At 39.3% G+C, this 27,085-nt stretch overlaps 1 protein-coding gene across 1 annotated transcript in view; it reads right to left on the bottom strand.

The window, feature by feature from the left end:
- Positions 1–27,085, bottom strand: part of INPP5F (inositol polyphosphate-5-phosphatase F) — an 85,499-nt gene that overhangs the window by 56,067 nt on the left and 2,347 nt on the right. Inside the window, exon 2 of the mRNA XM_055299873.1 lies at positions 9,929–10,009. Coding sequence (XP_055155848.1) covers positions 9,929–10,009 — 81 coding nt within the window. The remainder of the gene's footprint in view (positions 1–9,928; positions 10,010–27,085) is intronic.

The raw sequence follows: 27,085 nt of genomic DNA, 5'->3' as shown, positions 1-27,085 counted from the left end.
TCTCTTACTAACTAAAAAGCCAATTATGAATTTGTTAAATTTTCCATACATAGTAGTTACTCAATACTTCTTGACTGGTTGCTCTGCTGCCTACTAAAGGTTCCCCAAGTCTAGGTTTATAGAAAATTGACAATGACTCACCAGGAGAGCATCCAGGGCAACAAGCTCTTATAATAGGCACCATTTCAAAAATACCAAATGGTGGAATCAGAAGCATATTCAGGTCAGCTTATTATGCTTAGGATGAATTTAAATGCCTAATAATGACCTGCTATAAAATGAAATAATCTCTTATACTCTATAAAAATATAAAAAGTCTTTTGTCTGTAATGGTTTTACAAAACTAGAAAAGTCAAACTTATAAAGTATCATTGGGCAAAATGAATTTGTATATAAAAGTACATTTTCTATATAACTATAGCTTATTCTTAAAGTGATGTGTTCTTATATGTTTATTAAAAACTTTAGTACATATTTTCCTACTTGTTAAGTACAATTATGTATAACAAGTATATGAAGTATAATTGGGAATTTTTTATATTTATTTACTTGAGAGAGAAAACAGAGGTGGAGAGGGGCAAAGGGAGAGGGAAAGAGAGAATCTCAAGCAGATTCTGCACTGAACATGGAGCCCAACATAGGGCTCAATCTCATGACTGTGAGATCACAACCCGAGCCAAAAATCAAGAGTCAGATACTCAACCAATCTGCCACCCAGGAACCCTGTAATTGGCATTTTTATTCATGATGCTGGTCTACCATCATGAAGATAAATTACCTTTGGAGAGATACATGCTTCAAGATTGGAGGCCACTGGCCCCTATAAGAGGGGACCCCAAACCCAAAGGCTGTAACCAGCTTGCAAACCAAGTCAATTCAATCAGTAATCTTCATTTTCTGCTCTGGCTGGCTGATACTAGTCCATATCTAAGTAAATGAGAACTTACTATATTTATCAAGATTCCTAATCTTCAACAATTAGACCTAATAATAATTTGATTATAATCACTTCAGAATGTTCAATAAGATAAAAAGTTCAAAAAGAACATAAAAGAGGAAATAAATATAAAAAGCATCTTTGTAGGTGGTCCATACATGTCACTCTTACTGTAACAACCCTCTTCTTTTCCAAACCTAAAAACTTTTAATATCACCACCATGGGAATCACTGAGGAAAACAACTGGAGTTTAAGAACAAATGAGTTTGTAACTGGAAACTGAGATGGTAGTGGAATAGCCTAAGAGGCAAACTGGCCCATCTCTAAAGAATCTCTCTCCCTGAAAATGAGTGGGAAATATCAGTGAGGGTGACAGAACATGAGAGAATCCTGACTCTGGGAAATGAACAAGGGGTGGTGGAAAGTGAGCTGGGCGGGGGGTTGGAGTGACTGAGTGATGGGTACTGAGGAGGGCACTTGCCGGGATGAGCACTGGGTGATATGCTATATGTTGGCAAACTGAACTCCAATAAAAAATTTTTTTTAAAAATCTCTCTCCCTGAAAACATGAATACCTGCCAATTAGAGATGTGTTCAGCAACAAGAAGCTTGCTTGGCTGATGATCCTTGGGAGAGCTCAGAACTATATGTCACATTCATGTATCTACTTCAAGCTCTGCTCCTGCCAGAGAGGTGGAATCATGTGTACAAAGGTGACTGGAGCTCAGATCAGGGACATGGTAAGTGATGGAAAATTCAGAAGTGTACAGTGATGGAATAGGCTGAAGGGAGCCAAGAGGTGGCACAGGCCATTCAGCACCTAGGTACCTGGGGAGAGAGTAGAAGGAAGAGGAAGGAAGCAGAAAAGAATGAGGAGAAGATGCTTCCCAGACCCAAAGCCATTCAGAGACTAGATGCCCTAAACTACAAGTAAAGAATCTTCTAAGGAGTAGCCAGGAACCTAGTCACCAATGAAAATTCTACCCCAAAATAAATAATTCTGAGATCCTTATGAATAACAAAATGACTATAAAAGGATTGTATCTAAGTTACAATTTAAATCATTCTTATTTTGGGGATGCCTGGGTGGCTCAGTGGTTGAGCATCTATCTTCGGCTCAGGTTGTGATCCCAGGGTCCTGGGATCAAGTCCCATATCAGGCTGCCCACAGGGAGACTGCTTCTCCATCTGCCTATGTCACTGCCTCTCTGTGTCTCTCATGAATAAATAAATAAAATCTTTTAAAAAATAAATAAATCAGGGGCAGCCCAGGTGGCTCAGTGGTTTAGCACCGCCTTCAGCCCAGGGCCTGATCCTAGAGACCTGGGATCGAGTCCCACGTCGAGCTCCCTGCATGGAGCCTGCTTCTTCCTCTGCCTGTGTCTCTGCCTCTCTCTCTCTGTGTGTCTTTCATGAATAAATAAATAAAATCTTTAAAAAATAATAATAAATCATTATTTTGGAAGACATGTAATGTCACAAATACTACTTCCTTAGAATACTTCCCTCAAAGCAACTTTAGTACATTAAAAAAAAAAAATCACCAGAAGTTACCTAAAGAGAGAGGTATTTAACTGTTTAATTAAGATAAAATCAGAAGTAATAACACAGTACATCAAAAGCTACCTTCTGACTTAAATGTTTTTAATGGCTTCATTGAGATAGGATTTATAGACCATAAAATTCCACCATTTTAAGTGTACAACTCCATGATTTTAATATATGTTTGAAGTTGTACAGCCATTATCCCAATCCTTACATGTTTGTAATAGTATGAGTTATCGGTAGATGATAAAACAATCTACTTCTCTCACAATGCAACTGCACACAGGCAGTTACACTCATGTTTAAACATAAGAAGCCCTGCCAGCTTCTCTCCTCTGCTCTGCAGTGCCCTCAACAACTAGGGTTTTCTAATGGCTTTTCAGGAAAGTACTGAAGCAAAGCTAGTGACACTCCACTCATTCATCACTGAAGTATATAAAATATTTCATGTCATTAGTGTCCTAGCAAAGTCTCCCCAGCAGACTAAAATCACACTTTTGAAACCATATGCATAATACATTTTACCATTTTAATGATTGAGACATCTTCACCACTTCAGGAGCGGAGAAAACACCAGATGGCGAGCGCTATTTTAACAAACGAGAGCTGCTTGAGTGAACAGTGTCTCTAGCTGTTCAACACTATGAGTAGTAACTCAGTTACTAAACCAAGAGCCTCTAATGCCAAATTAATCGAGATTCCTGACAGTTTTCAAACTATTTCTGAAAGTATCATAGAGTATATACTTTGGCTTTTCATATTCAGATATTTCTTACCTTGAGCTTATCTTCTTCTTAGTCTTCAAAATAAATTTGAAAGAGCTTTTGTGACCCATTTAAAGTCTGCAGCCTAAAGCAACCTGAGTGAAGATAACAGCTATCTCCCCAACATCACACAGAAAAGAGAAGAAATGTCAATCATGTGGGCCTTCTGTATGGCTGCTGACTCTGCCAAGAACCATCTTTCCTCTCACTCTCCACCCTTATCCTGGCCTTGTCCAGATGATCTCACTCATATTTCAAGTTCGACACAGACATCACGTCCTCAGGGATACTGTCCAACCAGGGCCCCCCACTGCACCAGTGAGGCCCCTCTGTCATTTGCTTTACAACATACCACACTCTTCTTCAGAAGCTTAAGCCTAATGATCAAATGGTGTGATCAGGTCATTAATGTCTATCTCTTGGATCCAATCCTACCCTCCTGGAAGCTTTGAGTTTTGTTCATCCTACAGTCCCCATTACTAAGTATAGACCTTGACATGCAGTAAGCATTCCACAATTATTTGTTAAAGTAATATTTGCTGAAATATTTATGAATAGCCCTGCTGTAGGTGAGCAGAGGGGGACACAGCCCATCTCCCTGGAGCTTATTCTTAGGGTGGGAGGGGACCAAGAGAAAAAAAGGAAAACAGAAAATTAATATGTAATTACAGTTGCGATAAAAATTTGACTATCATGCTTATGTCCTCCTGGACCCTACAATGGACAAAAGTTTGTATTTCATGAAGCTTTTCTTTCATCTACTTAGCACATGACATATTCCTTCTATTTTCTGTTCTTCATATCGATAAATCCCAATGACCAAACCAAAATCAGGCACATCACGTTGTCAGAGAGAGAGAGAGAGATATTACACCCTAGCTGAAAGTCCACCTGCCCGCAAATGTGTGGGGAAGAGGCCTTCCAAATCCAAGGAAGACTAACAGTTCTAAAAAGCCATTTTCTAGACACCAGGGTTAACAGAACAATTTTCTGGCAGAGCTTGATAAAAGGAAGGGCAATTATCAGCAAAGGATATAATTAAATAATACTTTAAAATTCTTCCACCACACATTTTTTTAAAAGGGGCATATGGATTATGGAATATAACTTTCACTGATGCTAATATTTAACCATTAAAAACATTACTTTTTATAGATCCCCACCATGTAGTCTTTTAATGACATGTTAGTATCATTAGTTTCAGCAAAAGTTAACATTATTAGAAAAAACAATCCAAGTTTAAAATTTATTCAAAATTATATAGCCAGGACTTAAGTGGTTCCCTAATGGAATATCTGACACTGGGACACCTGGATGGCTCAGCGGTTAAGCGTCTGCCTTCGGCTCAGGGTGTGATCCTGGAGTCCCAGGATCGAGTCCCACATTGGACTCCCTGCGTGGAGCCTGCTTCTCCTTCTGCCTATGTCTCTGCCTCTGTCTCTATCTCATGAATAAATAAATGAAATATTTTTAAAAAAAGAATATCTGACACCTCTAAGTGACCCTTAAAACTAAGGGAAAAAATCAATAGCCAGCATCTATTGAATGCTTACTATTACCAGGAACCATGCTAAGCACTTAAGTGAGTTTTATTAAATCTCATAATGATCATATCAAGGAGATGTTAGCTTTGTCTTACTGTGGACAACACAGACATCTTAGATGAAATAACCTAACCCAAGGCTATTGTGTGATCTTCAAGGTTAGTCCAACTCTGGGGTCGGTGCCTAGTCAATGATATCTGGGGAATGACCTATCTCACCAAGAAATAAAGAGTAAGAAGCAATAGCGGGAATTCTCTTTGATATGCTTTTGTAATAAGCATTCCAGTAGACATTAAGTTCCTGTTATGAGCTGAACTCAATCCCCTCAAAATTCACATGCTATAGTCCTAACCTTCAGGACCTTATAATGTGGCCCCATTTTAGAGATAGGGTTTTAAAGAGGTAATTAAGTTAAAATGAGGTTATTAGGGTGGATTCTAATCCCACATAACTAGTGTCTTTAGAAGAGGACACTTGGACACAGATGCACAGAGAAAGGACAGCGTGAAGATGGTCAAGATGATGTGAAGACACAGAGAGAATACAGCCATCTACAAGCCAAGGAGAAAGGCCTCAGAAGAAACCACTTGCCAACACCTTGATTGACCTTGGACTTCTAGCCTCTAGCACTGAGAGAAAATAAATCTCTGTTAAATTCCCCAGTCTGCGGGACTTTGCTATGGCAGCCCTCACAAACTGATCTAGTTTCTAAGTCACGCCTGCTTACATTCCACCCAGCTCAGAGTTCAGTGACAGTCAGGAACCGTGGCATGGCTCACCCACGCCGCTGTTAGACTGTCAATGACATCTGTTCAAATAAACTTATGTTCCCATCTCACTAAGCAAGAACAAAAATTCGTGCATTGAAATGTGGAGAAGTAGGAGGGAAACAGGAGTGAGAAAGAGTTTAAGTACAGACATGTTATTCCCCCATCCTCTACCCCCAGAAGGTAAGATGCTCCTAGAGGAAAGTTGCACCTGAAAGGATCATGTTAGTTCTAGTCCGCCCGGGGAACAAATCTCCACTGGCTAGGCCAGGCCAATGGTGTGGCTAGAGCATGAGCTTTAGCAGGGCTTAGGGAGAGGAGGCATCCTAGGGCAGAGAATGCAGGGAGCAAACGGAGAAGGGGAAGATGGATGCAGAAGCGTGGGGAGCTGGGGGCGCAATGTGGGGGCTGTGTGACACACACTGGGGTGTGGCTGCAGTTCTCTCTGGGGGTGGTGGGTGAGGGAATGAAGAACAGTGGTGGTGGGGGGTGGCAGCAGAAAAGATGTTCCTCTGCTTCTTCCCCACTCCTTCTCTTAAGGGCTAAACATTAGAAGTGATGTGACAAGAGAGAGAGAAAAAAAAAGTACAGATTACTTTCCCTGCCTTTCTTTCCTTTCTTATATTTTCTGTCTTCACTTCTCCCTTTTCTAAATGTCCTGTAGAACAGAAAGCCTCACTGCTTATCAACCACTTGTTTTGAGTCTAAACAAAGGCAAGTGGTGCCAGGAGGGAAAGCACTTGTAAACAAAGGCTGACTGCAGGAGATGACCAAATTCACCCCCTCCAAAATGACCAGACTTTCACTGCATCATAAACACATCTACCAACAACTTATATTTGTTCACTGCTAGAATGAAACTTTTGGGTTGTCTGCCAAGTCCAAGGCCTCCCAGTCTGACAGAAGAAGTCAACCTCTGGAGCTGAACTTTGTGACCAGGACCATCCTTGGCCCAGACAGGGCCTATAAAATTCTCTTTCCCAGAGGTCTGAACTAGACTCCCTGCTCAATCCCTGACGGCTAGGCAGTCTCCACTGGTTTGTAGGGAACAGCAGCTGTCGGATGGCATGAGGCCTGAAGGTACCATGTCAGAGCAGAAATTTTGTCCTATGGACACAAACAGAAAGCCAAAAGAAGAGAAAAAATAAAGAGATGTATAGAGAAGTGGTGCTCAAGACCACCTGCCCCAAAATGTAATCTCGGACCTTATAAGACATCCATTTCTTGGTTTTGGTCCCTTGGGTCCTAATAAAACTTTGTTTTATGTATACCGATAGGTTTGTATTTGCAACCAAAAGGGCCTTGATAAAATGGTTATCATTTGAGAGAGAGACAGAGAAAGGGGAGAGAGTTCAGTGCTTAGGTAAGAACATACAGAATGTTAAAAGTGAGTTGTTACCTGACATCTTATGGAAATCCTTTTCCCTCTTTCCTCATGTTACCTTCAGTAGAACAGCAATTTCTCAAAAAAAATAGTGATAATTGGGGATCCCTGGGTGGCGCAGCGGTTTGGCGCCTGCCTTTGGCCCAGGGCGCGATCCTGGAGACCCGGGATCGAATCCCACATCGGGCTCCCAGTGCATGGAGCCTGCTTCTCCCTCTGCCTATGTCTCTGCCTCTCTCTCTCTCTCTCTCTCTCTCTCTCTCTCTCTCTCTCTGTGACTATCATAAATAAATAAAAAAAATAAAAAAAAAAAATAAAAAAATAGTGATAATTTATTAAGTACCTTCAGGTATATATCTCATTTAGATTCATAAGTCATAGGGCAAAAAGAGGGCAGTTATTTTTACTCTTGTTTTACAGCTTACAAAGTAGAGGCTCATGGGCATTGTGGTCCCAATGAATCAGCCTCCTGGGATGCCAGCCTTTGGGAAGCTCCCTCTGATGCTGACTTTGGGCTTGGCTACATGATTTCCTTTGGCCAACGGAGTATTAGCAAGCTCAGTGACACAAGCAGAGGCTTGATAAACCTTTGCACACAGAGACTGGTCTTCTTGGCACCCAGCCACCACTCCGAAAAAATGTCCAGGTGTCCAGGACAGAAAGACCCAAAGGGGAGGCTTTATGAAATGAGTTATCTGGACAGAGAGGTTCCAGGAAAAGTCCCCATTGAAGGCTGCCACACAACCCCAGACAACAGCGGGAAAAGGGCAAGAGTCACTTGGTCCATCCATAAAATTATGTGATGTTGTATGTTGTTGTTGTTTTAAGGCATTAATTCCTGGGGTCTCAGCAATAGATAAATGAAACCCCTGTTAAGTAGCCCCCTCTATATCACGAAGCTAATAAATAAAGTTTAGATTCAGATCTCCTGACTGATTTCAGTGATTTATTCATTGCTCTAGGATGTGAAATTGAAGAAAAATAACTCAAAAGTTTCATAAGCTTCACTTAAACAATAGAAAATGAGTTTTAGCTCAGAACACTCAGCTATGAAATTATCCTGTCAGCATATAAATGAATTAAAAATATATTTATGTAAATGTGGACAGGTAGGAGAGTATTACTAAAATACTTAGCATGGTTATACAATGTCTAAATGCTTGTCTCCTTGTACCAAAAGGATTACAAAACTACCAAAGACAGAATATACAACAATGCTTATTGCGGTACTACTTCTAATAGCAAATATAAACCCCCAAACAATCACACTGACAAGAGGAAGGACAAATTTTGATATAGTCCTACAACAGTGAAAATAAAGAACTAAGCTTCATACATCAATGTGGATAAATCTCACAAATATCAGGTTGAGTTGGGGGTAGAGGGAAGTAGAAGACAAATGGTATCATTTACGTAAAGTCTCCCAAATACAAACCTTAGCATCCTATTATTTAGGAATACATATGTAATAAAAGCACCAATGAAAATCAAGGGAATAATAAACACAAAATTAAAAACTGTGAGTGTTCCTGAAGAGAAGAAAACAGGACACACTTGGAGGGAGGCGCAGTGAGGGATCCAAAGACATTGGTCGTGTTTCATTTCTTAGTTTGGGTGGCAGAGATATGTGTGTTTTACAACAACCTATACTGTATATCTGTGGTAAACAGTTTTATGCAACTATGAAATATTTCATAATAAAAATAAACTTTAAAAAATAATCAAAGAATCTAGCAAAGGAAAATTAGATCGTCGCCAGCAATACATGCTTTTTAACACACAGGAATCAACCTAGTTCCCAAATGCACAACAATTTTTTAAAGATTTATTTTTGGGGTCCCTGGGTGACTCAGTCTGTTAAGTGTCTGCCTTCAGCCCAGGCCATGATCTTGGGGTCCTAGCACTGAGCTCCATGTGGGCTCTCTGCTCAGTGCAGAGCCTGCTTCTCCCTCTCCCTCAGCCTCTCCCCCCCAACTTGTGTGCTTGCGCATGCTCACTCTCTTTCTCAAATAAAAAAAAAAACCCTTAAAAAAAAGATTGTATTTTTAAGTAATCTCTACATCTAACGTCAGGCTTGAACCCACAATCCTGAGATCAAGAGTCACATGCTCTACCCATTGAGTCAGTCAGGCACCCCACAACAATTTTATTTTAGAATAAGGAAGGGCATACTACAGAGATAGCTAGATTCCCAATTACACGGTAATAATGGCAAAGCTGCCTATATTTCATAACTCATTAAAAATGATGCCAAAAGAAAAACAGATAGATATTTAAATACAGTGCTTAAAATATTTCAGTTAGTCTTTTTTGGGACTTTTGGGAACCTGCCTATGTAACATCTCTCTTCTCATCATCAAAATTCCCTCCAAATCCCAGACACAAGAGTCTGTCTTCAAAACAAGGGTCTGGTGAATAACCTAGACCTTTCATCAATTTGCCTACCTCGTTAGAGCACCTGGCCAGAGTTGACTGTATCCAGAATGGACAACTGTCTCAAACCTGGTCAGTCACGGTCCACCACCTGCCTACCTTGCCAGCCTTCTCCAACCTCCTTCTCCCTTGGAATCAGCATAGTTGGTGTTTCTGTCAGAGCATGTACCACAATTACCAAGTACTTGCACATTTACTTTAGTGATTACTTACTGACGCCTGTCTTCCTAAAATGTAAGCTCCACAAAGGTGAGCACTGGTCAGTTTTTTTTCCTCACTACTATGTTTACCAACTAGCATAATTCCTGACACATTAAGAAAAAGTATTGAATACCTATTAAGAGGAAGAAAGGATTGTAAAATTATACCTCCCTTTCTTTTCTCTAAAGCTTTATTTTCATTTCATGAAACTTATATGGAAATAGACCTACTTTGGGCAGACCTAAAATTAGGGCAAAGGAATTAAACAGAATCCACATTCATCCTTAAGGAAGAAAATGCCATAGAATGCTACATTAAATTTAACAGATTTAAGGACTTTACAGAAACATACCTGAATGAAGTTGAATTTTCCCAATAACACCTTCTACCAATCCCAAACAAATGGGATTCCAGGCAAGAAGTAGATCCGTAGCTAAAATAAAATAAAAAGCAAACATAAGAAAATATTCATCAGAAAACATTAAAACACAATCTTCAGCCCTCTATTTTAAATGATCGATATCCCCAAAGGGCAGTTATGAACATCCAAAACTGAATACATTACTATAAAGCAATTTGTGGGAAAGTATTAAATCCAAGGCCTGAATAAGGTTTCTGCTATAAGGACAGTTATGGGGGGAAGAGAAATGACAAGCCAAAACTCTACTCAGATGGGAGGCAGTACTTTGGCGCCCTGCAGTGGAGGAAAGAAGCTGGTACACTGGGAGAGGGCAAATCAGAAGAGTCCTCCACTGGCCTGCAGCCCAGAGCCAGTCCCAGAGTCAAAGACAAGGCCTGAGGAACAGCCATGGAGATGTCCACTTACTGGATCACATCCTGGAAAATACCCTTTCCCAAAGAAGCTTACACCAAGCAAGGAAATCCAGAAAGCCGGTGCTCCTTTATGTGACTTCTATGGCAAAAACACTAAGAGCCATGCCATTTCTTGAGTGCCTATTCTATGCCAGGCATCCATCCGAGGGAAGGTTGCTCAGAATAGAACAGATTGCTTTGGGTGACTTTTTTCACTTCTTCCAAGAACGGCACATAATTTATACTATTCTAGATGACCAGGCAAGAGGCTAATTCATTACACTAAGTGGATATGTGAGGACAGCAAGGCTTAATTCTCTTGCAAAATGCAGGTTGCAAAAGGCTGTTATATACATGGAGATAAACGTAACCCTAGTGGGTAGCTCAAGACTAGAAAAAATTACCAAGAATGAAAACAGTATCTCCTTTAGTAGAAAATTAAAATAAAATTTTAATTATTACCACTTAAATTTTATTTTAGTGAAATTCATAATCAATCAGTAACTCATGGGGTAATTACAGACTTAATAATTCATAGTCTCCAAATTCATTTGAGTTTTGACTATTGTATCTTGAATGTCTTTGTTGTTAATGATATATTCAGTGGGAGGCAAATAAAGTTAACTTCTCTTTGGGCAGAACTGTAATTCAAAGCCAGGCCTGCATGACTCATGGCCTGTCCTCTTAACCATTGTACTACAGAACCTATACAGATCCCAGGGTCCTGGTATCTAACCCTACATTGGGCTCTCTGCCCAGTGAGGAGCCTACTTCTCCCTCTGCCCCTCCCCCTGCTATTGCTTTCTCTCTGTCTCTCCTCTGTCTCTGTCTCTCTCATGTGTATGCGCTTAAATAAGTAAATCTTAAAAAAAAGAATCTATACATGGAACTAACCAATAAGACAATATTTACATTTTAACTAATATGCATTCTCATTATAAAAGTCATACTGTATAAAATGGGAAAAAATATTTTATCACTCCCATCCCACCAGCCAGATAACTTATTTTGCTATGTTTCAGGTCATATGTCTATGTGCATATGGAATCACAAGACTGCAAATATAACAGTATATGCTAATTTTTTTCTTGTAACATTTCATTTCTTTAAAATACTCTCCAAAATTGTAACTTCAGGGCTGCATAATTTTCCACTAAAGGAAGCACTTCCTTACTCTTGAACATTTAAGTGATTTTCAGTTTTCCCTTATTATTAAATAATACTGTGATGGGGTACCTAGGTGGCACAAGCTGTTGAGTGGCCAATGCTTGGTTTTGGCTGGGGTGGTAATCTTAGGATCCAGCCCCACGTAGGGCTCTGCACTCAGTGCAGAGTCTGCTTAAGACTCTCTCTCTCCCAAAGGGAAATCCACTTACACTGTTGGTGGGAATGCAAACTGGTGCAGCCACTCTGGAAAATAGTATGGAGGTTCCTCAAAAAGTTAAAAATAGAACTACTCTATGACTCCAGCAATTGCACTTCTAAGTATTTATCCAAAGGATACAAAAATAGTGATTCAAAGAGACACACGAATCCCAATGTTTACAGCAGCAATGTCCACAATAGCCAAACTAAGGAAAGAGCCTAGATGTCCATCAACAGATAAATGGATAAAGAAGATGTCATGTATATATATACAATGGAATATTACTCAGCCATCAGAAAAAAATCTTGCCATTTGCAATGACATGATGGAACTAGAGGGCATCATGCTAAGTGAAATAAGTCAGAGAAAGACACCATAAGACTTTACAAATTCACATGTGGAATTTAAGAAACAAAACAGATAAACATAGGGAAAGGGAAGTAATCAAAACAGAGAGAGAAACAATATAAAAGACTCTTAGCTATGGGAAACAAACTGAGGGTTGCTGGAGGGGAGCTAGAGAGATGGGGTAATGGGGTGATGGGCATTGAGGAGGGCACTTGATGTAATGAGCACTGATGAAAAGTCCACTCCTGAAACTATATGTTATTAATGTTTTAATACTACATGTTAACTAAATTGAATTTAAATTAAAATAATTTTTAAAAAGATTCTTCCCTCTGCCCCTTCCCCTGCACACTTGTTCTCACTCTAAGATAAATAAATCTTTAAAAATAAATAAGGTTATAAATGGTGAGTATTATGCAAATATTTTATTGCCTCTGTAATTAACAGCTCTAGGAGAGATTCCTAGGAATGAAATTAGTCAGTGAAAACATAAGAAAATTTAAAGCTTCCAGATATTACCAAACTGCTTTCTACAGGGTTATACCAACTTAGACTTCTGCCAGAAACATAGGAAAGTGCTTGTTTTAAAGTACTCTTGTCACCATTTAGAATTTCTTTTTAAATTGTTCTCATTTGCTGGCATCCATTGCCTAAATGATGTTTATTTTCTTTTCACTGCAGGTAAAATTAAACATTTAATTATAAAATTAGCTGCTTATGTTTCTTCTTCTAGGATTTTCTCATTCATATCTTCTAACACTTCTTGTATATTCCTTATTGATTTAAATCCTTTTATATTAAAGATGTCGACTCTGACGTGTTTGTACTGGTTTTTAATTTTTGTATCACTCCTTTTTCCATTATCTTTACAGTTAAAATTGTTCTTTACTCAGTATTACGTATTTATTAATTTCCTTGTTCATTTTTAACAGTCTAACTACTCTACTAGAATTCATGTTGGTGTACAGCCTAAAAATACCCTTTTTAAGATTTTATTTATTTGACAGAGAGAGAGAGAGTGCCCAAGCAGGGGGAGTATGAGAAGGAGAAGCAGGCTCCCTGCTCAGCAGGGAGCACAACGTGGGACTCCATCCCAGAACCCTGGGATCATGACCTAAGCCAAAGGCAGACGCTCAACCAACGCCACCCAGGCACCCCACCCTGATTTTTTTTTTTTCAAACAAAGCACCAGAATCTCTGTATCAGGCAGGCCAAGCTTCAGTATCTACCAACACAGATGCCTTTCTAAAGAGCGAGCTCCAACTGCCCATAACCCTGTACCCTGACCTCGGATGAACAGACCACAGTTGTAGGACTCTACTTTTTGGGTACCAAATGAGCTCTAGAAATACGGAAGAGGAAGACAAAGTTAGAGGTAAAGCAGCCAGGAACCATTACATTGAAGTGGAACTTTAAGCATAAGATAAGCAGCAAGAAGAATAATGCAGAGGAAAGTAGAAGGTCTGGTCTTGAATTTGTCCCTTTAGTGGAGAAACACTTATTAAGTACCTGCCAGAAACCAGGCGCTATACCAGGCTAGAAGACATAAAAATAAAGGAGCAGCTGTCTGGAACAGAAGACCAATGGCTGTAGACAATATGGATTGATAAGACTGGAAAAAGTAAAGAGGCCAACTCTGGAGAGATGTGAATAAAAAAACTAAGGAGTGTGTGCTTCCTGGAGACTAGGGCAGGCAGATAATGGCATAAATAAAACAAGATGACAGTCAGGGGTTAGCTGACAGCATTGACAGGAGAGAGAGCCTGAGAATAAGGAAAGGAACAACTAATTAGGTTGTTGCCAGAGTCTTAGCCTGAAACAACCTGGAGCTATGTAGCCCAGAGCCAGGGTAGGCAGTAAGTGAAGAATGCACAGGGGGTTAACATGAACCACCACATAGGAAGCCAAAGAAGGACAGGAAGAGAGTAAGTAAAATAAAAAATGCCACTGAAACCTCTCTTCTCTCCAGAGTAGGAGAATGAGCACAAGGGACAGGGTATACAGTAGCTAAAAGAAAAGGTGGGTGAGAACCTCCTAACTTAATACTCTTTCCCATCTTTGACATTTTGAGCCAGGCAAATACATCAGCCATTCAAGAAATTAAAAACTTAAAAAAAAAACTAGAAAAAAAAAACTATAAACATGACCAAGTTCTGTGCTCTAGTGACAAAAAAGAATAGTCACAGATGATCTTTGAGGTCCAGATAGAGAGCCAGTTAAACCCATGAAGACTGAGTTCCTAATAGGATGATCAAGGAGAAAGAAGAACCAAAGGAGATATTCAAGGAGGAAAATAGAAGATGATGAAATCAAAAGTACAGGTGTAAAAGTTGCCCTTGGAAAGAAATGACACTACCTTTTTCTAGGTCTGGAAGGTGAAAGGCTAAATATAGCCACTGAGAAGCAGCAAAGGAATGGATTAGATGGCCTTGACTCAGTAAAAACAGGAGCCAAAGTCCTCCCAGCTTTGGCAGAGGAGGACAGAGGGGGATGAGAGGGGAACCAAGGCTTGGCATGGTGAGAGGAACCCAAAAAGTCAGTTTTCTATGCATGCTTGAAACTCGGTGTTTTCAAGAAAAATGGTCTCAGGGTCGCCTAGGTGGCTCAGTGGTTCAGCTTCTGCCTTTGTCTCAGGGCATGATCTCAGTGTCCCGGGATCACATCCCACATGGGGCTCCCTGCAGGAAACCTGCTTCTCCCGTTGCGTATGTCTCTGCCTCCCTCTGTCTCTCATGAATAAATAAACAAAATCTCTTTAAAAAAATGTCAATCCATTAATGGGTCATGAATTCAATTTTGTATAAGGAGATCAGCATTCACATCAATGAAACAGAACGGTAAATAAAAAACTGCACCAGGTGAAGAGAAACACTCCACAAAACTTTCTTGCTTCTGGTACAAACATACAGGTATGTGTTCACCAGGACACGATTTAAAAAGTATTCCTTAGAATGGATCTCAAACATCTGAACATACTATTTAACTTTAGGGCTCATTATATCAACTTTGTTGATTATTTAGCTCAACTCCTGTATGTACTTGCTAATATTCTTGACTTCTTAACTGAAAAGTTTTTGAGAGATTTTTTTAAAAATCTCATACTTTGTGTATATTTTTCCATTTTTTCTTAATTTTTGCTTTTTATTTTGAGACTGCATTGTCAGGCACATACACATTCAGGATTAATGTGCCTTCCTGGTGAACAACAGTTCATCAGGATAGAGTAACTGCCTTTATTTTAAATAAGTGCTCTTTCCCCTGAAGTCTAGTTTTGTCTAATTAATTAATTAGTTTAATTAATATTGTGAACAAAATACAGTGGGCATTAGAAAAGGATAAATATGAACATTGCTAATCCAAGTGTATCACTTCTACTCCCCACAGCCTTAGGGACAAAGTCCAAATTCCTTGGAAAGTTCTGCACGGGCTGGTCAGGCTGGTCGTGTCCACCCTCCTCCTGCCTCTCTCCAACCCCCAGCATCCCAGCCTTCCTGCAACCACCCAGAAGTGTGAGCAGGCTGGGTCTGGAATGCTGCTCCCCACCCACTTCTGCCTGCTTTTCATTCCAGACTCAGAACAAGAGTCACTGGTGTGCCCAGATATATTCCCTACTCCACGTGCCCTGCAGAATTGATCAAGCACTCTTTTGTGGCCCTCCTAAACCTTGCTCATATTTCCATCATGGCACCTTATTTTGGTGTAATGCATCCAACTACTGACTTCCCTATCTCCCTGACTGAAGAGGAAGCTCATCGAGATCTAGTCTCATTCAGCTTTACGTCCCCAGTACATGGTACGTGGTACCAGTACATGGTACACAGCAGGTTCCAAAATGCTGAATGGGCAAAGAAAAGTATGGCATGGAATTGAGCAGCAAGTTGAGGTCAGATAATTTACAGTGAATCACACAGAAGGGTTCACTAGTTACAGTGGCTAAGTTAAGGTCACTTGATCTATTTCAGATAAAAATGTCAGGGCTGGCCATGCCCCATACAACACAGGCTTGTCAAAATCAGAACACCATTTCCCACTTAGTCTGGGGTTCTTTTTAGTGTACCTCTAACACTCTAAGTTTCCCCACAAAATGTTCTCGAGTGTAATACCCTCGTTTTACATTTGTACAGGGCTTTCAGCTCACCGACATCATTCCAGCTGCGTAAGCCAGAACCTGGGAGACATCCAAAATGCTTTTCTTCCTCCCTAAGTCCTATTGATTTTCTCAATATCTGATGAATGTTTCACTTCTCTCCAATCCCACCGCCACTATCCTTGTCCAGGCCAAGACCTCCCCCAATCTGGCTCATTCAAAACTCTCTTGTCAGCCCTACATCTGGCAGGCTGCTTAATGCATAATAGAAAAACAAATATTTACTGAATGCAGAAAGGACTCTAGACAGTTTGGTACTATGAGACAGAGAGCTAAGCTAGAAGGAGGAGGCTGCAGAACTACACAGGGATCACTTTGGGGCACAGGGGGTTGTTGTAAATGCAGGAGCCACTCTGTCCAGACGGGGTAGACTGCGTAGGAGAGTGAATGTGAGGACCAGTGTGTGGAGGATGGGCATGAGAGGGTGGGCCTAAAGCCAGAGATCCAGGTGACAGGACAGGGCCAGGTGCACAAGGGCGGTCTGGGCAGATACTGGAATGAGGAGGTTAGACGAAGTCCAGAGATGTGGGCACAATGAGGTTACCACCTGCACTCTGTACCCCGTGCCCCAGGTGAAAGAATCTCAGCTCCACTGCGGTCTCTGAACCCCTCTCGACAACAGCTCCTCTGCTGTAAATGGAAACTCCATCTAACTTTCAGGGCTTGTAATAGTATCAAACGAGAGAATTATTGAAAGTGCCCAACACAACATGTGGCATATAAACATTTGATAACCTTTAGTTCAAGTTGGGAAATGTACAGGTGTTTAAAATTCTAGGTTCTTACCAGTCAAATATCTCCAAGATTTTTATTTCAAGGGTCTACATATGGATTTTATTAAAGAAAGGAGGGGGAAAAACTTCAATATGTTTAATATAAACTTCAATATGTTTAATATAAATCGTATATTATAGCAGGACCATAATTCCTGAAAGCCTTCTCAGAGTAAAAGATATTTTATGAAAATATCGCTATGCCCCCAGAACCCTGTTTCCTCAGAACATGAAATGTGGACCTGAAGCTCTGATGTAGCTCAAAACTAGACTGTAACTCCAGTCTTGGTCCCAGCAACCCAATTTGGGTCCAAATGGCAAACTGAGGGCCAGCTTCCTACGTTCCCCTAAATCCTCTACACAGGAGAGGGGGAGAATCTAGAAGAGGTAATATCTAAAAGAAGGTAAAAATACACTTGGGGCAAAGACATGAATAGTGGTACACTTTCATTATGCAGGTGAAAGTAAGTATTGGGTACTAAGTCAGAGAAACCATGGAGAAATATAAATAGAATGTATAACTTTTAATCAGCAACAGAAAGACACCTGGTGAAAATTCAAGCTAGGGAGACAAGAGAAAGTGGTAGGAAAAAGAAAAACAACAACAAAACCACGTATACATAATAATGGAAAACATAAATAAAAAGTAGAAATAACTCCTGATATATTAATAATTATAATAAATACAATTTCGACTAACTACTTAAAGGGAGAGATTTAAGTCTCAACTTCTCAGTTTATTTAATTCCATGCCTGTTTTATTTGCCACTGGTAGCAGGCACTCATTTAATAGTTATTGAACCAAATGAATGAATAATTAAGTAAAAGTAAGCATGAAAGATTGAAATGGAAAATGGATTTCTCCTATCAACTGCTTATCTTTAGTGACATTTAATAAGACTAACATCTTGTTTTTACTGTTTTTAAAGGAAGCCCCAAAAGACCAGTCCTTTCCAATATGGTGCTTTTAATACTAAAAGCATTTATTTTTCAATAAATATAATAAATAATGCAGTTGTGATTACCCACAATGGAAGACTTACCTGAAAATTCAAGTAAACTTTAAATTATCTTAAAAGGTCTAGCAGGGGCACATGGCTTCCCTTACCAATGTAAAGGCAAGACAAAACAAGAAAGGAAGGCCTAAACAGGTAATGTAAATGGTGCGAGAAGGGAGTGTAGTGGGTCCTTCTTAACTGCTATGACTCTGTTGCCGGGTACAGCACCTTGCACACGGTTCACTTCAGAATGTATGTTTTTTAACCTGTTACTCTTCACTAAGGAAATAAAAGGGGCATTAGCAGAGTCTATGTATACAGAGGACACATGTAAATGATATCAGTCTGAACAAGGTAGCAATTATACTCAGTATTGGCCACCCCGTCACCAATATTAATGGCTACTCTGGAGGCAGAAGGCAATGGCACGGCAGAGATTGTGACCAGTGGGCTTCTACCCTTCCACAAAGGAGAGCCATGTGATGGATCTGCTCCAACAAACATACTGCTTTCTAATCTTTCCTTCAAAAGATATCATCCAAGGTGTCACACAAATCAAAAGAGAAACATCTGAAATTGGCGGATTGGTTTTAAAATTTAGGAATTTCAAAGTTATCTAGTCAAGTTGCTTACAAATTATCAAAGTATAGCACTTTTGAAATAACGCCAAATTTAAATTAAAATAATGAAATAATTAAAGTAACACACACCCAAAGATATTTAGGTATTTTGTCATAGCTCAATCGTTTGACCCCTTAGGTCAACATTTCCACTCTTATTTCAGACCCATTTGGCAGTACATGGCTTCTATTTTCACATGCCCTCCTCTTCCTGGTACACAGAAAACAAGTGATTAAATACTGTATGCCTTCAGAGTGCATGAGTCATTCATTCCAAGAGCCCAGAGTGACTGGCGCTCCTTCAGCCCAAGATAAGCTTGGGTCTCACACATCTACTGAAGTTTATAGCAGTTTCACTTGTGTCTTTAAGGAGGAAAAAAAAAAAAGGTGCTAGGGTATGCATAAACAAGCAGACCCAAGTTTCATTTCCTGCTAAAGACAAAGGATATTATTGCTCTGAAAAGACAATCACCAACACGAAAGTCAAACAGATGAGGAAAAGGGTTCTAACATGAGGAACTGTAAGTTCCCATCGTTAGCTCATACTTCAATTCTCAAAATTTAATTAAGGAAAGCAGGTTAGGGAATAATTTGACTCAGGTGCTGTCTTATAATTGCAAAGTCTGATACACATTTCTTTGAACTCTCTAATGCTAATTATTTTCCAGCATTCAGCAAGCTAAAGAGTTAACCCAATTTAGAAGTTCTAGCAGCTGGTGATTTCCCAGTGTGAACTCCAACACACGGGTTGCTGATCCTGGGTTCTCATGATCATCATCTAGGAGCTTTAGAAAATGCAGATGCCTGGGCCCCACCCTTTGAAGAGAGTCTGACTCAGGTGGTTAGGGTGGGGCCCTGGCACAAGTATTTTGTTAATCTCCCCGAGGTGATTCTAATGTACCAGCAGATTGAGAATTACTGGTCTAAGGGATTGTAGGTTATTGGGTGGAACCTGCATTAGTAATTTTATATCACTTTGATTTATAGATGACTCCTGCACCAGGCAGGCCTTGAAACACCTTCATGAAATAAAGTACTACAAACTACATAAAGATCTCAAAACATAGTTGGCATAAAAGCTGATCTAAAGTAGTATAAAGAACTATTTCAAAAAATAACCCTAAGAATACTTAAAAGGTGAGAGACATTACTTAGGAAAGGCATCTTAAGACTATCTAGACTTTTCTATTAAAACAGGGATCTAGGGATCCCTGGATGGCACAGCGGTTTGGCGCCTGCCTTTGGCCCAGGGCGGGATCCTGGAGACCAGGGATTGAATCCCACATCAGGCTCCCGGTGCATGGAGCCTGCTTCTCCCTCTGTCTGTGTCTCTGCCTCTCTTTCTCTCTCTCTCTCTCTCTCTATCATAAATAAATAAAAATTTAAAAAAAAGAAGGAAGCCACTATACATACAAAGAGTTATGTCTGCCAAGAAAAAAAAAGTCCATAAAAGTCTACTAGTGTATACAGTTAGTTTTTTCCATGGCTTTCTACTCTTATAGAGAGAAACAATCAGACTATTTAGAGCTGGAAGAAACTTCACAGAATCAAATAAAAGCACTTTTCTTCCCATGTTCTTTATTAGGAAGGAAAACAGATTTTCACCACCTTGGAAAAAACAAAATAAAACACAAAAACCTCAAACTTTAATACCCAATCCAAGCCTCCTAACACAACTGGACCTTAAGCTCTGTCACAGCATGTGTCACTCTAGAATCCTGTGTATGTCTCTCCCACACTGGAGCACATCCCCAGTGAAGGTACAGCGTCCTTATCCATCTACCTTCTTCTTTGGCACAGCGCACAGCAGACAGGTCTTCAATAAATGTTGAAAGAATAAATAAATGACTTCACAGAATTTCAGACTGAACAGAATTTGGAAGGAGAAAGAACCAGAACACAAAATTACAGGGAAGAAATGAGGCTGCTTCTTTTCGAAAAGGGAGTTCAGATGGTCCCCCACTCACGATGGTCTGACTTGCATCTTTTCAACTTTATAGTGATGCAAAAGCAATACTCATGCAGTAGAAACTGTATTTCGAATTTAAAATTTTGATTTTTTTTTCCCCTGGGCTAGTGTTAAGCCATACCATAGGCTCACGATGCTGGGCAGCTGTAGTTAGCTTAGCTCCCAGTCAGCCATGTGATCCCACAGGTAAACAATCCACACACCTCACAAGCATTGTGTACCCATACAACCATTTTGTTTTCACTTTCAGTACGGTATTCAATAAATTACAGGAGACATTCGACACTTGATTATAAAATAGGCTTCGCATTAGATGATTTTCCCTAACTGTGGGCTAACTGAAGTGTTCTGAGCATGGTCAAGGCAGGCTACGCTTAGCTATGTTTGATAGATTAGGTGTATTAAATGCACTTTCAAATTATATTTTCAACTTACAATGGGTTATGAGGAAGTAACTCCATTGTAAGACAAGGGAGATGTGCACTGGAAAAGAGGTAAAGGGGAATAAATAAAATAGCTACTAGATGTGAATCCTGGAAGTCAAGAAGCACAACTGCCCAGAAGGGAGAGTAGCAAACTATTACTTTGCTCAACAATTTGGTCTGTCACCCAAGGGTGGGGGGAGATATATATATGCCTGTAGTAGGGAAAAGAATGTATATACCTGACATAAAAACAATGTAAAATGGTATTCAGAAGTGTCATTAATATTATACATTCAAACTACTCAAAAAGCATTATAGCAGTGTTTAAAATTTCCTAATATTTCAGATCCTGTGATTGTTTCAAATTGCATATTTTTGCCATTGCAGAAACTGTGACATCTGAGATTCAGTGTAAGTAAAAAGTTGTTTCAAAGTAAAAAAAAATCATAAAGAAAATGTATTTTTAAATATCCCACTAGCAAGTTAAAGAAATGCATGGATAAACTTGAAGGAACCTTAACTAAAACTAAATAAAAGAAAAAACAAGAAACATTGACCTAAAATCAACCTGTATTTCATTCAACCAGCCTTACCAAAGAAAGCAGGCAGGAGTGGATGCTTTTTTTTGTGAATGAGAGCAGTTTCTTTAAGGGTCTCACAGCAACCGGAAAATGAGTCATCCTAACAGAGCATGGGATTTAATTAAGATCCTACCAGAATGTGTTGTGATAGTACTATATTACTAAATGTTCAGTGTTTATCATCAATTCTAAAATGCTACTTGTGCATTACTTAACATATTATCAACAGCTACTGATAATTTAAAAAATGTATTACTTCTCTATTTTGTTAAATATACTCCAAATGTTCTTCTCAGTTCAATTATGGTCAGTATATACATAGTGATTATAACAAGTAATTATTTATCAGAGGTTCTAGGACACTGCTGTTACCTTCCCAGGGCTTGTGTTTGCAAGACTAGATTTTAAAACATTTCAACAGAAATAAACCAGTTTACAGTTTATTCATAGAAAGATAGTAATACAGCTTACAAAGATCTAACACCTTTAAATCCCCATGAAACACACCAAGAGTAAACTACGGCTATGAGAATCCACACAATCGATAGCACAAACTAGTTTGATTTTCTAATAATCTAGTATCTATCTGTAAATACATCACCTAATTTTGTCAAAAATCACAAGTACCAGAATCAGCAACAAGCGATTTTTGTTATTTGCATAAGGGCCAGTTCGAGAAAAATATCAATGTCTTTGCATCACATTTATTTTCATTCAAAAAGAGAACAGATTTATTGAATCCCAGACTTAAAAGTTAGATTCCTCTCTTTATGAATAAAATGACAATGAGAAATTAGAATTTTTTTTTTTTTTTTTTTTTTTTTGCAAGAGAGGCAGGTTCTGGTCTTCTATTCTTATATTCTGTTTAATCGTCCCAGCACCCCTTTGCTGCTTAAGGTACACAGGGTCAACCAGGGAATAGAATCATTTCAATTAATTCACTATTATTTTTATAGAAGACCTGCTATGGCCAGGTGCTAGGGAAGTGGAGATGAATCTACACCTCTTTCTCCTTGCTGGGGCTGAAGTACGCTGGGCAGTTAAGACAAAGGGGAGTCATGCTGCTGGGCATCCAGGAGCTGCACCAATGTGACCAAATTTCTGAAACACCAAGCTGTCAGGGCTCCCTGGTTTCTGGCATCTGAATACTGTAGCCTAAAAGGCCTTGACACTGAAGCCGGCCTTTGGCAAGTCCTGGCATCTGCTGGCTAAGGCCTGGTCAGAATACAAGCATCTAGGAACTAGTGACTCTACAAAGGTTCTTGCCCTCTTTGAAGGTGGTTATCCTGAAGACCTTCTCTCCTCCACTCCCTCTGCTTTATGTGCTCTGAAAGGATGCGGTGAAACTGGATCTAGGACTCTTGAAGGTAGACTGGAAAAGGCTTCAGGTTGCTCATCACTGGCTGAACTAGTTCCCAGCCAATACATATCAATGTTTCTGCTCCAAGATCTATCCTGTATCTATTCCCTTCCCAAACTGCTGATGTTCTAAAAACTTAAGAAGAGTAATCTGATAAACTGACCATAATGTGGAAAAACCACTAGGCGATCTATTATATAACAACATTTCCTGTAACTACATAAACTTATTCGCAACAAGGAGTCAGGGCAGGGGGTAGGTAGGGTCATAGAACCAACCAGTAGTCCCATTATCAGCCTTTTGTTCTATATAGATCCTTTCTAAATATGATGCTTTGACATTTAAGGCTTTTTTATTCTCTCCATAAGCTACCCTATAGCCATTATGATAGCTAAAGATGCATTTCAGATATTACCCATAAAAATATAAATCCTGTGGTCAAGAAGGTAGAAAGGTTTATAAAATATTTTTGTCAATATTGGGGAAAATTTGGCTTTGGAGTCATATACTGGGTTAGAAGCTAGTTAGATTCTCTTACTTTGTTGTGAAGCTGGAAAAGTTATTCTGTGTGCCTGCGCTGCCTCACCTATAAAGTGAGGATAATAATAAAAACCTCTTCCTGATGTTTATTGTGGGGATGAAAGGAAACAGTACATATCAAGGGCTTAGAGCAGTTTCTGATTGAGAAAAATGTTCTATACATAAAAGCTGTTGCTATTACTATTAATCTCAGTTGACAATGTAGACAACAAAATATGTACAAAAACTTCCCAAAATCTGTACCACTTGATTGAAAATGTCATCAATCACCTTAGACTTTTTTTAAGCTAAAGAGGGGGGGGGTTACTTTAGAAAACGGTCTATTCTACCTTGCATGCATCAATTGTTCATAAATGTGTACAATCTAACTGCTAGTCTGTTAGAAATATAAAATATGGGAGAAAAGTGATTTAGGGTATAAAACTGATAAGCCATTTAAAAGAAACTGAAGACTAAAGACATCACAGCAAAACCTAGTTATTCGGGGATCCCTGGGTGGCTCAGCGGTTTGGCGCCTGCCTTCGGCCCAGGGCATAATCCTGGAGTCCCGGGATCGAGTCCCGCATCCGGCTCCCTGCATGGAGCCTGCTTCTCCCTCTGCCTGTGTCTCTGCCTCTCTCTCTCTCTCTCTCAGTCTGTGTCTCTCATGAATAAATAAATAAAATATATTTTTTAAAAAACCCTAGTTATTCGACAAAATGATTTAAAAAGATTTTTACAATAGATTTAATAATCAACTTTTTTAAAAAAATTTTATGAGAGAGAGAGAGAGAGAGAGTGAGAGAGAAAGAGCACGCACACCAGAGGAGGGAGGCAAAGGGAGAGGGACAAGCCGACTCCACACTGAATGTAGAGCTTCATCCCACAACCCCAAGATCATGACCTGAGTCAAAATCAAGAATCAATCCCTCAATCAACTGAACCACCCAGGTGCCCCAATAATCAATTTTTAAATACAAACACCTGGTGACATTTTGGTAATTTGTGAATTTTTAGTAAACATGAGTTTTTAAAAAGATCAAGTTCAAAATAATTTTTTTCCAAAGTAAATACCAATGACACTAACAATCTCTAAATAAATGGAATCTAGTTTCATAAAATACAATTCCTGAAAAGAGATAACTGTTCCATGTGGATTTCAATTCTATAACGATAATTTCTCATTTGAAAAAGTTAACTTCATATGACATACTAAAAATAATTTTCATCAAAAAATAACTCTAGGAAGAACAGGAACACTTTTTAAGGTTTCTGTGAATTCTAACAGAGCTACTATCCCCTCCAAAAAAATGTTCTCTGGTATTCATCGTTCAGAGTATCATATCCATAAATATAGTTTACATGCTTATGAATGTTATATATATGACAGATGCTTTGCCATCTTTTTATGGTCACTCAGTCTCAGAATAGAATGAAGCAATACTCAGCAGGAAATTACATAACACCATCATATCAGACAAAGCCACAAGGACTAGTAGGAGCAATTTTAAGACTAAAGAGATAAGACCCTACCACCCTTCCCCAATAGTAGACTACATTATATTCCTCCTTAAGTCTTTAAATTATAATCCTTATTCTCAGATAATAAAACATCACTTTTAGGAGATTATCAAATATTCACACAGAGCTTTATTTTCCTGGTAGAAAATAAAACAATCTCTGGTAGTCATTACCCTGCAAAAGACATAAGCATCCACCAAAAAGCAGTCTGCTATGAATGCAGACTCCTCACTAACCTTAAGAAAGTGGAAAGAGCAAAAAAAGTAACAGTACTCAAGTGTTGAGCTGGAAGAAAAAAACTGAAAATATTTAAACAATGTTAAAGAAGAAAATAAGGATTACTACCACAAAGATTTCCACACAGAAAAAGAAAGAAAAAAAAGGTGATGCTCTATCAGAAAACACAAGTGGAAAATCACCTTTCCTTATATTTACTTCCTCACCCAAGTGGACAGAGATTTTCTGTCCCAATTAAAATCTTTTTTTTTAAATTTTAATTTATGATAGTCACACAGAGAGACAGAGAGAGAGAGAGGCAAAGACATAGGCAGAGGGAGAAGCAGGCTCCATGCACCAGGAGCCTGACGTGGGATTCGATCCCAGGTCTCCAGGATCGCGCCCTGGGCCAAAGGCAGGCGCTAAACCGCTGCGCCACCCAGGGATCCCTTTCTGTCCCAATTAGAAGATATTCTAAAACAGGGCCTACAATTAAAATTATGCATAGCCCAACATCCTATTTTTATGACAATGATAGGACTGAGAAGAAAAAACTTGGACTTGAGTGAGCTCAACCATAAAGGCCTTCTTCATCCTAACCACTCTAAAGCCAGATACCAAGATGAGTAAGTACGGTCCTTGCTCTGGGAAATGCACTGTCCACTAGGGAAGAAGCAAGCAAACCATTATATGATGCAGTATGGGCTGTAATGGAAGTGTGCACTAAGCATATAAAGCACCTAGAAACACGATTAAGGTGACCAACAATTTTGCCCCAGAATTATTTGGGACGTGGGCCAGGGTGAGCACCAGATGGGGGCAGTATCTGAGCTGGGTCCAGAATAAATTTGGCAGGAAAAGGGACTGATAAACATTCCAGGCTAAGGAAATGGTGCTTTTAAACTTCAAATATCCATACTAATTCTTTGGATGTCTCTAGGAAAGAGAAAAGTCCTGTTTCAGGTTGTTCAATAGCCACAAACAAAAACCACAATGCCCACAGGCTTTTTTGGTTTTATAATACTGCCCTTTGGAAAAGAAAAGGACTTGGTCAGTAATCTATTCAGTTAAATAGCCAAGAGGAAGCAATGAGATTTTAAATGCTGTCATTACAAACAATAGCAAAACTGTCCATAAAAGCAGAGGGAAGAGATCCAATAAAATGAAGACATGTTAAATGATTCTATAGAAAAAGATCTGAAAAGCACTTATCCAATTAAAATACCATTATTAATAGCCACTCTATAGACAGGATCTTGAGTACTGGATAGGAAAAACTATTCAGTAAAGTTCAGTGCATGGGATTCTTTACTCACTGGCTACACTTGAACACCTAAAGATCAAAACAGGCTGTTAACTTCAGAAACATAATGGCTTCTTCCCTCCTCTGGATTTTTGGTCTACATCTCTCTGTGGTCTGCTGTATCCTCAGAAGTGATAGAAACTTAATTGCAAAGACTACAGCCATTTTATTCAGAAAAAAAAATTTTAATTTACCGTCTGATATGGACTTTGGATATATAAACAGTAATACAACTCACATGGCTTAATCCAAAATCTAAGCCCAGGTTACCCTGTGAATATTCCTTAAAGGCTTAAGCCTGTGACTCATCTGAGCTTCTTTAGCTCAGAAGTATGGGTTTCAGTAGCCTTCACTGAAAGCTGGTAGCCAGCATCCAAGAAGAGTTGATTTACTTCACTTGAGGGGAGTTAATTTATCCCCAAGCAACCATTAGGACTGGAGAGCTCCTGGTATAAGACACAAACCAAAGAAAATGACAAATAATTCACTTAAAACCCCTCCTATTCAGAAGACTCTTGTCCTTACCTCACTGCATGTGATTCCACTAGCT

This window comes from Nyctereutes procyonoides, unplaced genomic scaffold (genome assembly GCF_905146905.1).
Source record: "Nyctereutes procyonoides isolate TBG_1078 unplaced genomic scaffold, NYPRO_anot_genome, whole genome shotgun sequence".
Taxonomy (NCBI): Eukaryota; Metazoa; Chordata; class Mammalia; order Carnivora; family Canidae; genus Nyctereutes; species Nyctereutes procyonoides.
The sequence above is the reverse complement of the archived record's forward strand: the minus strand, read 5'-3'. Positions and strand labels throughout refer to the sequence as shown.